The sequence below is a fragment of the Anopheles cruzii genome, chromosome 3 (assembly GCF_943734635.1).
Source record: "Anopheles cruzii chromosome 3, idAnoCruzAS_RS32_06, whole genome shotgun sequence".
NCBI lineage: Eukaryota > Metazoa > Arthropoda > Insecta > Diptera > Culicidae > Anopheles > Anopheles cruzii.
In genome coordinates, this window is record NC_069145.1 from 5,824,478 (window position 1) to 5,837,654 (window position 13,177).

Sequence of the window (13,177 nt, forward strand, 5' to 3'; positions counted from 1 at the left end):
TGAGGAAACTACTTATTTTGGTATTTCGCTCACATCTCGTGTCGCGACGGTCGAAGCTGGGGTTATACAGAACCTTCATAATACGAGTACTCACATACGCATCTAAAACACTATCTAAAACTGACGAAACCCTCCTAGCCGCATCCGAGCGGAAGATGCTCAGATTGATTTTCAGACTTTACACACATAAGGCCTTTCGCCGGTGTGAGTGCGGATATGAATCTTTAGGTAAGATGATTGTGCGAACATTGATGAACAATGAGGACACTTATGCTGTTGGTCCTTATTATGGGTTTTCGAATGATGCCACAGATAGTCTGCTGATCTGAACGCTTTTTCACAGACTTTACACTGGAATGGCTTTTCGCCGGTATGAGTGCGGATGTGAGTCTTTAGATTGGCTGACTGCACGAAACTTGATGAACAATGAGGGCACCGATACTGTTGGTCCTTATTGTGAATTTTCGAATGAATCCGCAGATTGGCTTGTGATCTGAACGCTTTTTCACAGACGTTACACACATAAGGCCTTTCGCCGGTATGAGTGCGGATGTGAATCTTTAGGTAAGATGATTGTGCGAACCTTGCTGAACAATGAGGACACTGATGGTCCTTCTTGTGTATTTTCAAATGTTCTGCTAGAACTAGTGCCGACCTGAACGCTTTTTCACAGACTTTACACTGAAATGGCCTTTCGCCGGTGTGAGTGCGGATGTGAGTCTTTAGACTGCCTGACTGTGCGAACCTTGATGAACAATGAGGACACTGATGCTGTTGGTCCTTATTGTGAATTTTTGAATGAACTACCAGATTGCCAGATGAATGGAAGGCTTTATAACAGACTGTACACTTGTATGGCTTTTCGCCAGTGTGAGTGCGAATGTGTACCTTTAACCCTGATGAAAAGACAAACTTTAAACGGCAATGAGGACACTGATGCTGCCTGTCCTTATTGTGAAATTTCAAATGAATTGCCAGAATGCCTGATGAACGGAAGGCTTTGTCACAGACTTTACACTGGAATGGCCTTTCGCCGGTGTGATTGCGGATGTGAATCTTTAGATTAGCTAGTTGCGCGAACCTTGATGAACAATGAGGACACTGATGATGTCTGTCCTTATCGTGAATTTTCGAATGTTCTCCCAGAATGCCTAATGAATAGAAGGCTTTGTCACAGACTTTACACACATAAGGCTTTTCGCCGGTATGAGTGCGGATATGTCTCTTTAGGCTAGATGAGTTTGTGAACATTGATGAACAATGAGGGCACCGATGCCGTTGGTGCATTTTCGTATGTTCTGCCAGAATTCTTGATGAATAGAAGCTTTTGACACAGACTTTACACTGGTATGGTTTTAGCTCAGTATGAGTGCGTATGTGAATCTTTAACTTGCTCAAAGCTGGATATGTTGCGGAACAATGAGGGCAGTGGTGCTTACGTGTTTTACGATGGCTTTTGCAATCGGCGTTTCGGGTTCCGGTACTTAAAACGTTTTGAACTGATTTTGCTGCTGTTGCTTGCTTTGATTTTGCTTGTTTTGAATCTTTTTGATGCTGACAGATCGATTCCAAAGCATTCGTTCTGAGGTTATCCTGTTCCAGAACATCATTCGTTGTTTGCAGCTGATGCTGCTCATCGATCTCTTCGTCCTCTGATTTGATTGCAATTGGATTGTCCTCTGTCTCGAATAAATCATCAGGTATTTTACCACAACATTCATATGTCCTATTCGCTTCATGAACACTAAAACACTTCTTATTCAAGTGCAAATCTTTCACTTCATCCGGTGAGGAAACTTCGGTTTTAATTGACAGTTTAATGCCAACCGTTTGTTCGGCAGAGTGTTCAAGACGGTCTTTAGTGATTTGTGATTCGTTCTTCGCTTTGTTCTGCTGTTTGATAAATTTATCGACCAAATCATTGTTTCGATTGCATCGCCAACGAAACAGATACATCTTTTTCAATCGCGATTCGCACATCGTGCACAAAAACGATGGAACTCCAGGAGAGAATTCAATCTGTAAAAATAAGAGTATCAGAGACCAGCTTTTCTTGTGGAACAAGGTAAGATGTTGTTACAATTTTACTACCTGAAGACCGGTAAAGTCGAAAAGTTTTTGTACTTTATATTGCCCGGATTCGTCGCGCGTTAGAGCTTCCAAAGCATCATCGGGCGTCAGACACCATCGACATATTTTAGCGCTAATGGAAAGAAATTCGCTATCATATCTTTTAATCCTTGTTGAACACTAACTTACGCAACACCATCCTCTTTCTTAATCAACGCCTTGAACTTCTTAGACTTCATTTTATCGTTTATTTCAGCGATTTTGTAAAAGCGTCCACTTTCACGTGTTTTAGGTAAACAAAGGTAAACAGCTTCTGGCACTTGTGAGAGAGCCGCCGCTGTGAGTGAGCCGCTGTGAGTGAGCCGCTGTGAGAGAGCCGCTGTGAGAAAGCCGCCGCTTTTTTCAAACTAAAACATTCAGTTACAGGGTGTAACAATTTAACATAGCCACCGAGGTGAAAATGAGCGTCGATGAAATGTGCTTTTGACGAATGATTTGACGACCTACACCTTTGGAAATACATTTTTCATATTTCTCAGCTTTCTTCAAGCGTATCATTTCGTCAATTTCAAAGTGTATACTAAATGATTGCAATTTGCAGAATTAAGTTTAACCTCTTAAACATGAAGTAATTGGAAGTTCGAAAAAGAGCGCGAAATGGACCACCCTGTACAATTCGAAGTTCGAAAGAGCCCGGGAACGCAAAACGCAAAAACACAAGCCAGGTTGTCAGACAGTTGAGGAAAATGGCGAAAATGTAGTCGGAATTTTGAACATCGGCGTGATGGGTAGCTAGTCAGAAGGAAGGAAAATCGGCTCGTGTCCGCTATTTAAGTGTTTATTTGAAACACCATTTTCATCATCTTACGCCAACGCGCGCGACGACGACCTTTGGAGTGAACGGCAGAGGGACGGCCCCATCGCACCCTTTCGTTGGACCGCGCGCCGCCGGCGGAGATCTGTGAAGCGTGAAGCGACCCCACAATAAAGGATCATCATCCGGTTTTCTCACGTAATCCCCGCGCACCCCGTCACCCGCAGCAGCGGCGGACGCAGCTTTCGGAGCACGGACTGGCCGACGCACACGCACGCACGTACGCACGTCGAGTGTCCGGGAAACGGAGTGCACATGAACGCGCGTGGCCACTGATCGCCGAATCCGCTTCCCGTGTGTGCCAGCCATTTGCTGCCGTGCCGTGTTTTGTGACCGCGACCGCCCGCCTTTTGGGCTGTTTTCTTTCGCCTCCGCATCCCCATCGGTTCCCGGGTTGCACCGCGGGGACAGCCGTGCGAGGAGAGTGGAGCGACATTCGGCAACGACGTACGCAGCAGCTGCTCCCTCCTGCAGGGTAGAGCGAACGAGGTCCGGCCGCGGCGTCACGCAGCAGCAGCATCATCCGCCAGCAGATGCAGGACCGGCAGATTCTGAAGAGGCCCGGGGCCTCTTCCGGAGGCACCAGCGCCATGGTTGAGCGCATCGTCGAGGAGAATTGCTGCGACGTCAATTCCGGTGAGTATCCGGCAGCACCGGCACCACCACCACCACTACCAACATACGCGCGGCCGGGTGGACCGGAAAGAAAGGACACTGGCCGTGGCGGCGAAACATGGTGCGATAAGCGGGCATCGGTGGGTCGTGGAGCCGCATTTGCTGCAACGTTGAACGCATTTTTAGACTCGAGAGTGCTGAAAGGGGTCGTCACCCATACACAGCGCCGCCATGGCGTGACGACGACGATGGGAAAGAAGACCAAGTGGCGATCGCGCACACACACACGGAGGGAGAGAGTGTGCCGAGAGAGAGAGAGAGGTGGGGAAAGAACATGTTTTTTTTTTGTTGGTTCCCAACTCCGCTCAACGGGTTGGACAGTTCCTACGACTGATTTGTATTCGACTTTCGAACGACATTCTGGAATACATTTCCTCATTGTCCCGGCCACCGCCAACGCCCGGCTTCGCTTGACCAGCCCCAGCCCTCGAACTAGCTTCCGTCTTGGTGGAGGCCCTGATTTACTACTTGTTGCCTGGCGCGGGGGCACCCCACAAGAGCTTTGTTGTGGGGCCACCACCGGGGACGGCACTTTCGATGCCATCCGGCGTTGGCAGTTTTTGGCGTAACCACGCCGCGCCGGGCAGAGGCAGGACATTTGCCTTCTAGAAACGACCGATTAGGAGAATTGCGTTTCGGTGCGCACGTATGCACTTTTTTGTGGCCCTGTTTTTCTATCGCTCGCCCCGTCCCGCTTTCGCCGGCGCCCCTTCTGCACGCTCCATCTCGCTCGCTCTCATTCACACAGTAGGCTGCCTGTCGGAAGAAGAGAAGACATACACACACACACACGCGGCAGCAGCTGCGATAAGCGTGTGTGCGTGAGGGCGATGTGCCAAACCCACACACGGAACCGCGCGTTTGTGTGTGTCGTGTTCTGTGTTGTCAGTTGTCCGTTGGCCTGCCTTTTAGACGTAGGAAAATGATGTATTGTTTTTTTCGTTCCTCGATCCTTGTTATTTGTTATGGATCCAGCGACATCCGTTGCAAGCCGGACATCGTGGAAAGAAAAGGGGTCCCCACGGATGGTGTGATCATCGAAAGGGGCCTGTGCCAGTGGGCGAGAGAATGGCCGCATAATTTGCGTTTACAAACACCACGGCCACTTGCGGTTCGTTCGCCCGTCACGTACACGCACACTGAGAGTACCAACACCTTCCGGAGCGGCTCTCTTGCGCGGCCGCGGGCGCGCCACTGTGTGTGCGTGTGCGTGTGTATGCCGCTTGGCAGGTCGCGCTCGGAATGGAATTGGTTCGACGACGACGAATCGCCAAATTTAACACGCAATAGGCACGAACGCGCGATCATCGCTTCATGCGGTCAAAAAGAAGAAACAGCCCGAGCGCCGCGCGCGATACCCCAACGGGTTTCGGGTGGATACTTGTTTTCTTTTATTATTATTATTGTTATTATTTGGTTCCTTCTGATTACATAGAACACCTAGCGCCTCTGTCTCTCACTCTCTCTCTCTCGCTCTCCAAGCAGGCTTTGGGAATTTTACCAACGCTGTATTTCGTGTCCCTTGCGAATGTCATTCTTTTGCGTATCCGTTCGCCGGGCCAAAGATGTGGCATGTTTTCGGTACGCCCTTTCCCGAGGGGTGTGTGGGGAGGGCGGAACCAACCGCGGCATCCCCGATCAACGGCAACAACAACACCCGATCCATTGACTGTCGGAATAATCAGTGACACGGGCGGACGGATGGATGACCGGGTCGGGTGACGGATGCGCAGCCGCACCGCACCGCACCGTTCCATTATCGTCATCAAAATAATAACAAAAATAATCACACTCCACTCTTTACCGGCTCTGTGTTCCTGCAGGGGTTGTGGCCGCCCCGTTCGGAGTTTGGTTGTTTTTGTTGACGTCCGCGCGCGCACCCGAGGACGAAATATGCATGACGATTATTCCCTTCCCATCGTGGGTGGTTGGCTCGCTGACAAAGGTGGCCCGGCGGATGGTCCACAAAACAATCGTCCGTCACGGCCCGAGCACGTTGTTTTTTCGATATAAAAAAGAAAATATCGGACCACTCATCGCCCCGCCGGGACCCGGGAGACGGCGACTATGCGTACGTTAGTTAAATGACGTCTCACTTGCCCGCCTACTAAGCGTTGGAAAGCTGGCGGAAAATGACGTGTAGTATATTTGTAACACGTTCTTTTCTTTTTTGTCGCTGCGGTTCTGAGCTGATGATGCATAAATAACCGGACCGCGCGATATATCTTCTTTGTTAATGGGCGAAACGAATGACTGCCACCGACCACCGCCGCCGCCGCCGTGATTGCGCGTGGTTTCCTTTTTGGTTCTTCTCGCGGTGGTGCCGCCACACAATAATCATCCAAATTTCCCCCTTGACCGGACGCCGGTCAAGCACCACGTGGCTGTGCTTTTATTACACGGTATAAATTAAGGAATAATGTGACGCACGAGCAAAAGAAGGTGTGTTGCCCAGGATGAATGCTAAATGGATGCAAGCAGCACGCAATGGTTACTGTGATCGGACCGTGTTTTGATGTTAGCAGGCAGGTAGATGAAACGTCAATCGCCATTTTGAGCAGCATATTTGCACCGAGAATCGATTCGTAAAAATAGTGACCACCGCAACAGAAAAGCAACATTCCGCGCAGTGCAATGGACAGGGACGGGGGGACAGGGACAGCGAGGTAGCGCCACACGGCCCCCGGTGTCCGACCGACCGGTCAAAGTTTGTTTTTCTTTTGCTGCAAAACTAATTCATCTCTCTCTTTCTCTCTCTGTCTGTCGCACTATCTTTGTAGATGTGGCACGCAAAACCGAGTTCGCGCGGTACAGCAGCGAGGAGGTGTCGGGCAGTGAGTCGAACGAGGCCCGCCTGCTCTCGGAAGCCGAGCGGCAGGCCGACTTCAACCGGCACAAGGAGGAGATGAAGCGCAAGCGGCGCCGAAAGAAGCGTGCCAGCTCATCGATGCAGTCGTCATGTTTTCAAGGTAAAACATCGCACCGTCGAGTGTTCTTGCTCTTGTTCTAGCTAGCACCACCCAGAGCCTACTACTTCCCTCCGCCCCGGTTGGTGGGAAACAGCTTCTCATCAGCCGCGATCGATTGTCCCTACGCTGGAGGAGTAGGCGCTGGACGCACGACAAAGTAGACTAATAACCGCCCTTAACTCCGCGCGTCTCGGGGCCTTGTGCCTCTCCGCGTGAGCTAATGATTGTTTGATCGTGCGTTCCACACGATCGCCGTCGACGATCACTGATGCGCGAAGCATCGCGGGGTGAAGTCTACGCAGCAAAAGGGAGAAAAAAGACGTACAAAACAAGCAAAACTAATCAGAGCGCGCGCGCGCGCGTGCCAGACGCCGCCGCCGAGTGTCACTGAGCTCGCACTGACCATTGTCTGTCCCTTGTGTCTCCCTTTCCCCCCGCAGAGCTGTACAAGCTGACTGGCGAGGTGCTGGGCGAGGGCGCGTACGCATCGGTGCAGACCTGCATCAACATCTACACCGAGCTCGAGTACGCGGTGAAGATCATCGACAAGATACCGGGGCACGCGCGGGCCCGCGTCTTCCGCGAGGTGGAAACGTTCCACCACTGCCAGGGGCATCCGAACATCTTGCAGCTGTTAGAATTTTTCGAGGACGAGGAAAAGTTTTATCTAGTGTTCGAGAAGATCAACGGTGGCCCGCTGCTGACGCGCATCCAGGAGAACGTCTGCTTCTCCGAGTACGATGCGGCCCAGATCATCAAGCAGATCGCGTCCGGACTCGACTTTCTGCACAAGAAGGGCATCGCGCACCGGGACCTGAAGCCGGAGAACATCCTGTGCGTGGTGCCGGACAAGCTCTGCCCGATCAAGATCTGCGACTTCGATCTCGGCTCGGGCATCAAGTTCACCACCAACATCTCGTCGCCGACCGCCACGCCGCAGCTACTGACGCCGGTAAGTGGCCCTCCGGGTGTGTTGTTCTGTGTGATCGTCCCGCTCGTTATCACGCGACAACCCAACCGGCCAGCCAGCCGGCCTTTTTTCACTTTCTACTTTGCCCACGCTGCTATCGCTCGGTGCTGCGCCGCCGCCGATAACACGGCGGCGGCGGTGTGTGTGACTGTGACTAAAGATTGTCTTCAGTTTTGTTTGTTGCTTCTATTTTCATTTTGTGGGTCAACATTCATATCTCACCATCGTCGTCGGGGAGGCGCTCTCGTGTGTCGCCCGGCGCTACTTCACGAGTTCTCGCCAATGGCACGTTTTGTGCTTATTTTTGTATTTGGCCAGATTTGATATCGCGGAAACGCGGATATCGCGAAAGGCTCGCGATAAATTGCACAGCAGCACTCTGTAGCCGAGCGGGAGCCTGTCCTTCCTATCGGCTTACACCCTTTGGCCATTTAATGCTTCCTCATTCCTTCTGATGGTGTGTGTGGGGGGAGGAGGGAACTGGAATATTCCCCAACGGCGGGCGAGGGCGATAACATATCGGTCTTGCGAGTCCGATCGCGACTTTGTTATGTTGCCCGATAAGCGTCCACCGGGGCTCTTGCACGCTTTATTGTTACCGGAGACGGACGGACCTTCGAGGCGCCTAGTAGTGCGAATGTTTGGTTGATGCCACAATAAACACAGATACACACGGCGGAGATACCGTGCCGTGCGACGAGGGGGTGCGACAAAAGAGGCGACGGTAGTCTGCCAACGGATTCGGTAAACAAATCGACCGAGCGATCGTCGTCGTCGTCAAAGAGTCTCTCCTCTCGTTGGCATGCTCTCGAACTATTCGTGTGCTCTCGCGACCGATCAGCGACTAACCGATCATCGACCGGTTGGTTGGATGGGGGGCAGTCTTCGGCAAAACAACAACCGCGGTCGTCCGGGGTAGAAATAGAAAAACGACACAATGTACGATCCGGTGGTGGCCGTCGGGCGGGACACTATTTGCTGCGCACTAGCGCACCCCAATCCCGCGGCGGCACAATATTGGCACTATTTGCATGTCGTGATTGTAAATATTAGAGTGGCAAAGGTTTTTTCGCGCTGTTTGCGGTTTTGGATTTCGTGTGGCCACTGGACTGGACCGGCGGACCAGGTGAAAACATTCGACTCGGTTTGCTTGCAGTTTTTTTTTCGCTCGCGCGTTCTTCTGTTGACTCGACCTCACGTCACCTTGCCGCGCGGGTTGATAAGAGAAGATAGGTTTGTTGGTCACTAGCTGGCTGACTGTTAATTATTTCATCATGCATTGGGAGTTCTTTTGGTCCCCGTTTTGGTGGGGCGCGATAAGGGCGATTAGAATTGGACGTGGCGATAGTAAACTAATTATCAGCCGCGTGCCACCGGCACTAGTATCAACATCCGATCCGATCCGATCGGATCGTGCATGGGTGGGCCGTGTTTGGACACGAGAGAGCGAGACGATCAAGTTGTGGTGGGTGCGAGTCCGCTCAGTATAACGTCATTCTTCTTTCCCCCCTTTGCAGGTCGGTAGTGCCGAGTTTATGGCACCGGAGGTAGTCGATCTGTTCGTCGGCGAGTCGAACTACTACGACAAGCGGTGCGATCTGTGGTCGCTCGGGGTGATCGCCTACATTCTGCTGTGCGGGTACCCGCCGTTCTCCGGCAACTGCGAGCAGGACTGTGGCTGGAACCGGGGCGAAAACTGTCGCACCTGCCAGGAGCTGCTGTTCGAGTCGATTCAGGAGGGCCGGTTCAGCTTCCCCGAGAGCGAGTGGATGGACGTGAGCGAGGAAGCGAAAGATCTGATCCGCGGGCTGCTGGTGAAGGAGGCACCGAAGCGCCTGAGCGCCACCGCGGTCCTGGAGCACCCGTGGATTCGCATCACCGACGTCGCGAAGCAGAAGCAGCGCAACCGGGTGCTGAAGACGCCGGGCGTAATCCGACGGTAGGTAGCCTGATATGGCTTACAAGGGAACGGGACTCATTGCTCTACTGACCACCGTTTCTGCCCACAGCTATCAATCAGCGTTGCAGTTGTCCCACTTTGCCGAATCGGCGATGGCGGTCAAGCGTGTCATCATGCAGCACTTTTCGATGCGCTACGACTACATGGCGAAGGAGCGCCCGAACATCTATCAACCGTCGTGCAATGGGCACCAGCAGTCGGCGGGCCAACAACAACCACCGGTCACCGGTGAGATCGCCGGTGGAGCGCCAAACATCGGCAACGGGTCGGTCGGAAACGATGTCGCCAGCGGAGGGCCGGTGGCCGAATCGAACGGAGTCTGTGATGATGAAAAACCCCTGGAGGCGATCGGTGAAGCGAGTGGCGGTGACGAGAGACGGTTGTCGTGGGACGATAGTCAGCAGGAAGCGGAGGAAGCGTTGGCAGAAGGAAGTGGTAATGGGGACTACCAAGAAGATGATGCTGTGTCCATCGATCGGGCGGAGAACGTGGAGGCGCCAACCGATATGACTGCGGTGGTGGTGGAACAGGAGGAGAGCTGTGTGGTTGAGCAGCAGCAAGCTACCGGAGAGGAGCTTGGTTTGGCTCGCGACAGAAGTGACAGCAGCGAGGAGCAGCAGAAGCAGCAGGAATCGATGCCGGTTGGTGATCCGACGACTGACAAAGGATTGCAAAATTCCGATTCACCGACGACGAAGACGAAGACTTTGATGAACACAACGAGGACAACGACGAACGCGGACCCGGAAAGCGCTGGTGGTGAGATCGTGACGGCGGTGGTGGCGGCGGCGGCGGAGGTGATCAAGTCCCCCTCCGACAGGTCGAAGGAAGCTAACCGTCCTTCGGCGGCGGTTGCTGCTGCTGCGGTGAAGCGTGATGACGATGAGCCGAAAATGCCGCCGGAAACTAGCTGGCGGTACCGTGCTGCTATTGCTGCTGCGGCCAATGGTGACGGAGCGGACCATCAGGGCGGCGGGATTCGTAACAGCCAATCCTATCACCGTCCGTCGGTGGCTGCTGTCGGGTTGGGCTACTACAAGGGTGGCCGCACGGGCCATTATCACTCGCACCCTCAGCATTATCATTACCATCAGCAGCAGCAGCATCATCATCATCATGGTGGTGGAAGCTACCACCACAACATTAATCATCACTATCGGCCGCATTACAACGGAGGAGGAGCTGCTGGGAGCCATTACCACAACCATGGCGGCCACCACGTGCCGCGAGCCATCGTCGTTGGAGGAACTGGTGGTGGCGGCGGCGGCAGCGTACCCAGCGGCAACCCGGCTGCCGTTCGCTACAATCGTATTATGAGAAGCAATAATGGCGAGCCGTCCGAAAGTATTGATATTCGTGCGGTGCACCTGAAGCAGCGGCAGCAGTCAATGCAGCACCACTACGCACCCCGCGCCCATAACCACCACGCCCAGCATCACCATCCGCAGCAGCCGCAGCAGCACCACTATCAGCTGCAAACGTCAGCTTCGCTCCCATCCTGGCGCGCACAGCAGGCGTTCCAGCGAAGCAGCAGCCGCTACGACGACGAAACCGACAGCTATCGCTACAGCAATGGCGGCCCCCAGAATGGTACTACTGGCGGTGCTGGTGGAAAACTTGGCGCCAGCAGCAACGGTAACAACCCAACTAACTTTAATCACCATCAGTACAATCGCGGAGGAACCAATAATGTTAAAAGTAATAATAACACTAGTAGCGTAGCCAGTAATGGAACTAATCATCCGGCGGTAGCGGCGCCGACTCGGAACATGAGCAATGGCCATCACCAGCAGCAGCCGGTACCAACTTACCAGCGCCATCAGCAGCAGCAGCAGCAGCAGAATCATTACCACAACTATGGAAGTAGTAGCAGCAACGTCAACAACAACAACCACAGCCAGCAGTTCTATCAAAGCAACGGTGGCGTTGTCGCCGGAATGGCGGCTGGTGGGCTCTACGGAGGTAATGATTACAATAGTCAGCACCAGCAGCAGCACCAGCAGCAGTACGGTTACTACGGTGGTGGTTCCCAGCGGCAGCACAGTCCGTTGCCATATCGTGCGTTAATGATGCCGGCGGCCGCCGGCGGTCAGCAGCAAAAGGTACAGCAGTACCATCACCTGAACCATTATCGTCCACCATCGGCTGGCGGTGTTGGAATGCAACGTCTGTCGAAGGCTGTCCCCGCAGCAGCTGCTGCTGATGGAGCGTCCGGAGAGGATGGTTACTCCTGGCGCCCTAGTAGCGATGCTGGTGGCGGCGGCGGCGGTGGCGGCCATCCGAAGCAATCACAAGCAACGGCGGTTTCGGCGTCATCGTCGCCATGGCAACAGCAGCAAGCGCAGAGCAGGAGTAATGTGAACTGTGATCCAACTACAAATACTATAAATAGTAGATATAAGCTTTATCATTCGAACTCGACCACGATCGTGAGTGCGCTGAACCGGGAAACGCGCAACAACGGCTACCAATCGATGATGATCGGTGGCTTCGATCAGTTGAACTTGGACGACGGTTGTGGTGGTGATGGTGGCGATGGCGATGGCGGCGGCGGCGATGCCTGCTTTGATGGCTACCATCGTGAGCGCCCAATGCAGGCGCAATGCGGCGGAACCGAGCACAGCCCGGACGACGACGAAGAGTACCCGGTGGAAGAAGCGGTGGTTCGCCAGCAGCAGCAGCAGGAGCAGCAGCAGAAAGCGCAGCAACGACAGATGCAGCTGCAGCCTCGCCAGCAGACGGAATCGATCGACAGCATCGACGAGGGTGTGTACAGCAGCAGCACGAGCAGCAGCACCAGCGGTGTCGGTGGGGAATCCGGTCCCGCGGGAACAACCGCCGGTCCGATGCAGTTGCTTCCGGTCGGGCTGTCGCCACCGAACGAGAGCATGCTGATGCAGCGTCGGCTGTCGTTGAAATCGCAGCGCAGCATTAGCGATCCGACCGGAGCGCAGGCACCGCCACCGTCATCGGCACCGGTGCCGTCGAGACCGATCGAGGTGCAGGCACATCCGTTGGCCAAAAAGGCTCAGCAGCAGCAGCAGCAGGCGGACGAGGAGGAGCAGCACCTCAACAACAATAATGCCGACGAAGGCGTCAACCTATCGTCGCCCGATCAGCACAACGACGACGAGGGCGAGGACGACGATGACGATCGCCACCACCGTTATTATGATCACTACCCCCAATATCATCACCAGCGCGTCACCTTTCCATCCGCTGGCGGACAACGGAATGGAGTAACAGCTAGCTACGGCTACCGTCATCAGCAGCAGCAGCAGCAGCAGCAACGGCAGGATCATCGTGTAGCATCACCGCAACAAAGTGCAGTTTCCCCGTCACAACGCAAAGTGGTTAACGTGTGTGGTGGCATCCCCTGATCCTCGACACCCGATCCCTGCACACACCGCGATCCGCACCCATCCGTTTTCGCTCCTCGATTGTTGCTCCTGTGAAGCAACCGAGCGACGAGAGCACGACGGGGTGCGGTGTGGGGAATCTTTTGGCCGTAAACACGTCGTGGCCGATTTTTTGGATGGGGTCTTTTTTTGTGCTTGCCCCGGCCAGCTGCTGCTGCTGTTGCGTAAGTTTGTGGAAATTTTTCGCGCAACATTTGGAAGATGGACGAAAGCGAGAACTCGCTCTCGCTCCCCTTGGGT

General features: G+C 53.8%; 1 protein-coding gene across 1 annotated transcript; it reads left to right on the top strand.

The window, feature by feature from the left end:
* Positions 1 to 3,195: 3,195 nt before the first annotated feature.
* On the top strand, positions 3,196 to 12,898 carry LOC128275338 (uncharacterized). The gene is made up of 5 exons (XM_053013806.1): positions 3,196 to 3,580; positions 6,400 to 6,588; positions 7,029 to 7,540; positions 9,076 to 9,497; positions 9,568 to 12,898. The coding sequence occupies exons 1-5, from the start codon at positions 3,478 to 3,480 to the stop codon at positions 12,896 to 12,898; spliced, it is 4,557 nt and encodes a 1,518-aa protein (XP_052869766.1). The 5' UTR covers positions 3,196 to 3,477.
* Positions 12,899 to 13,177: the final 279 nt, after the last annotated feature.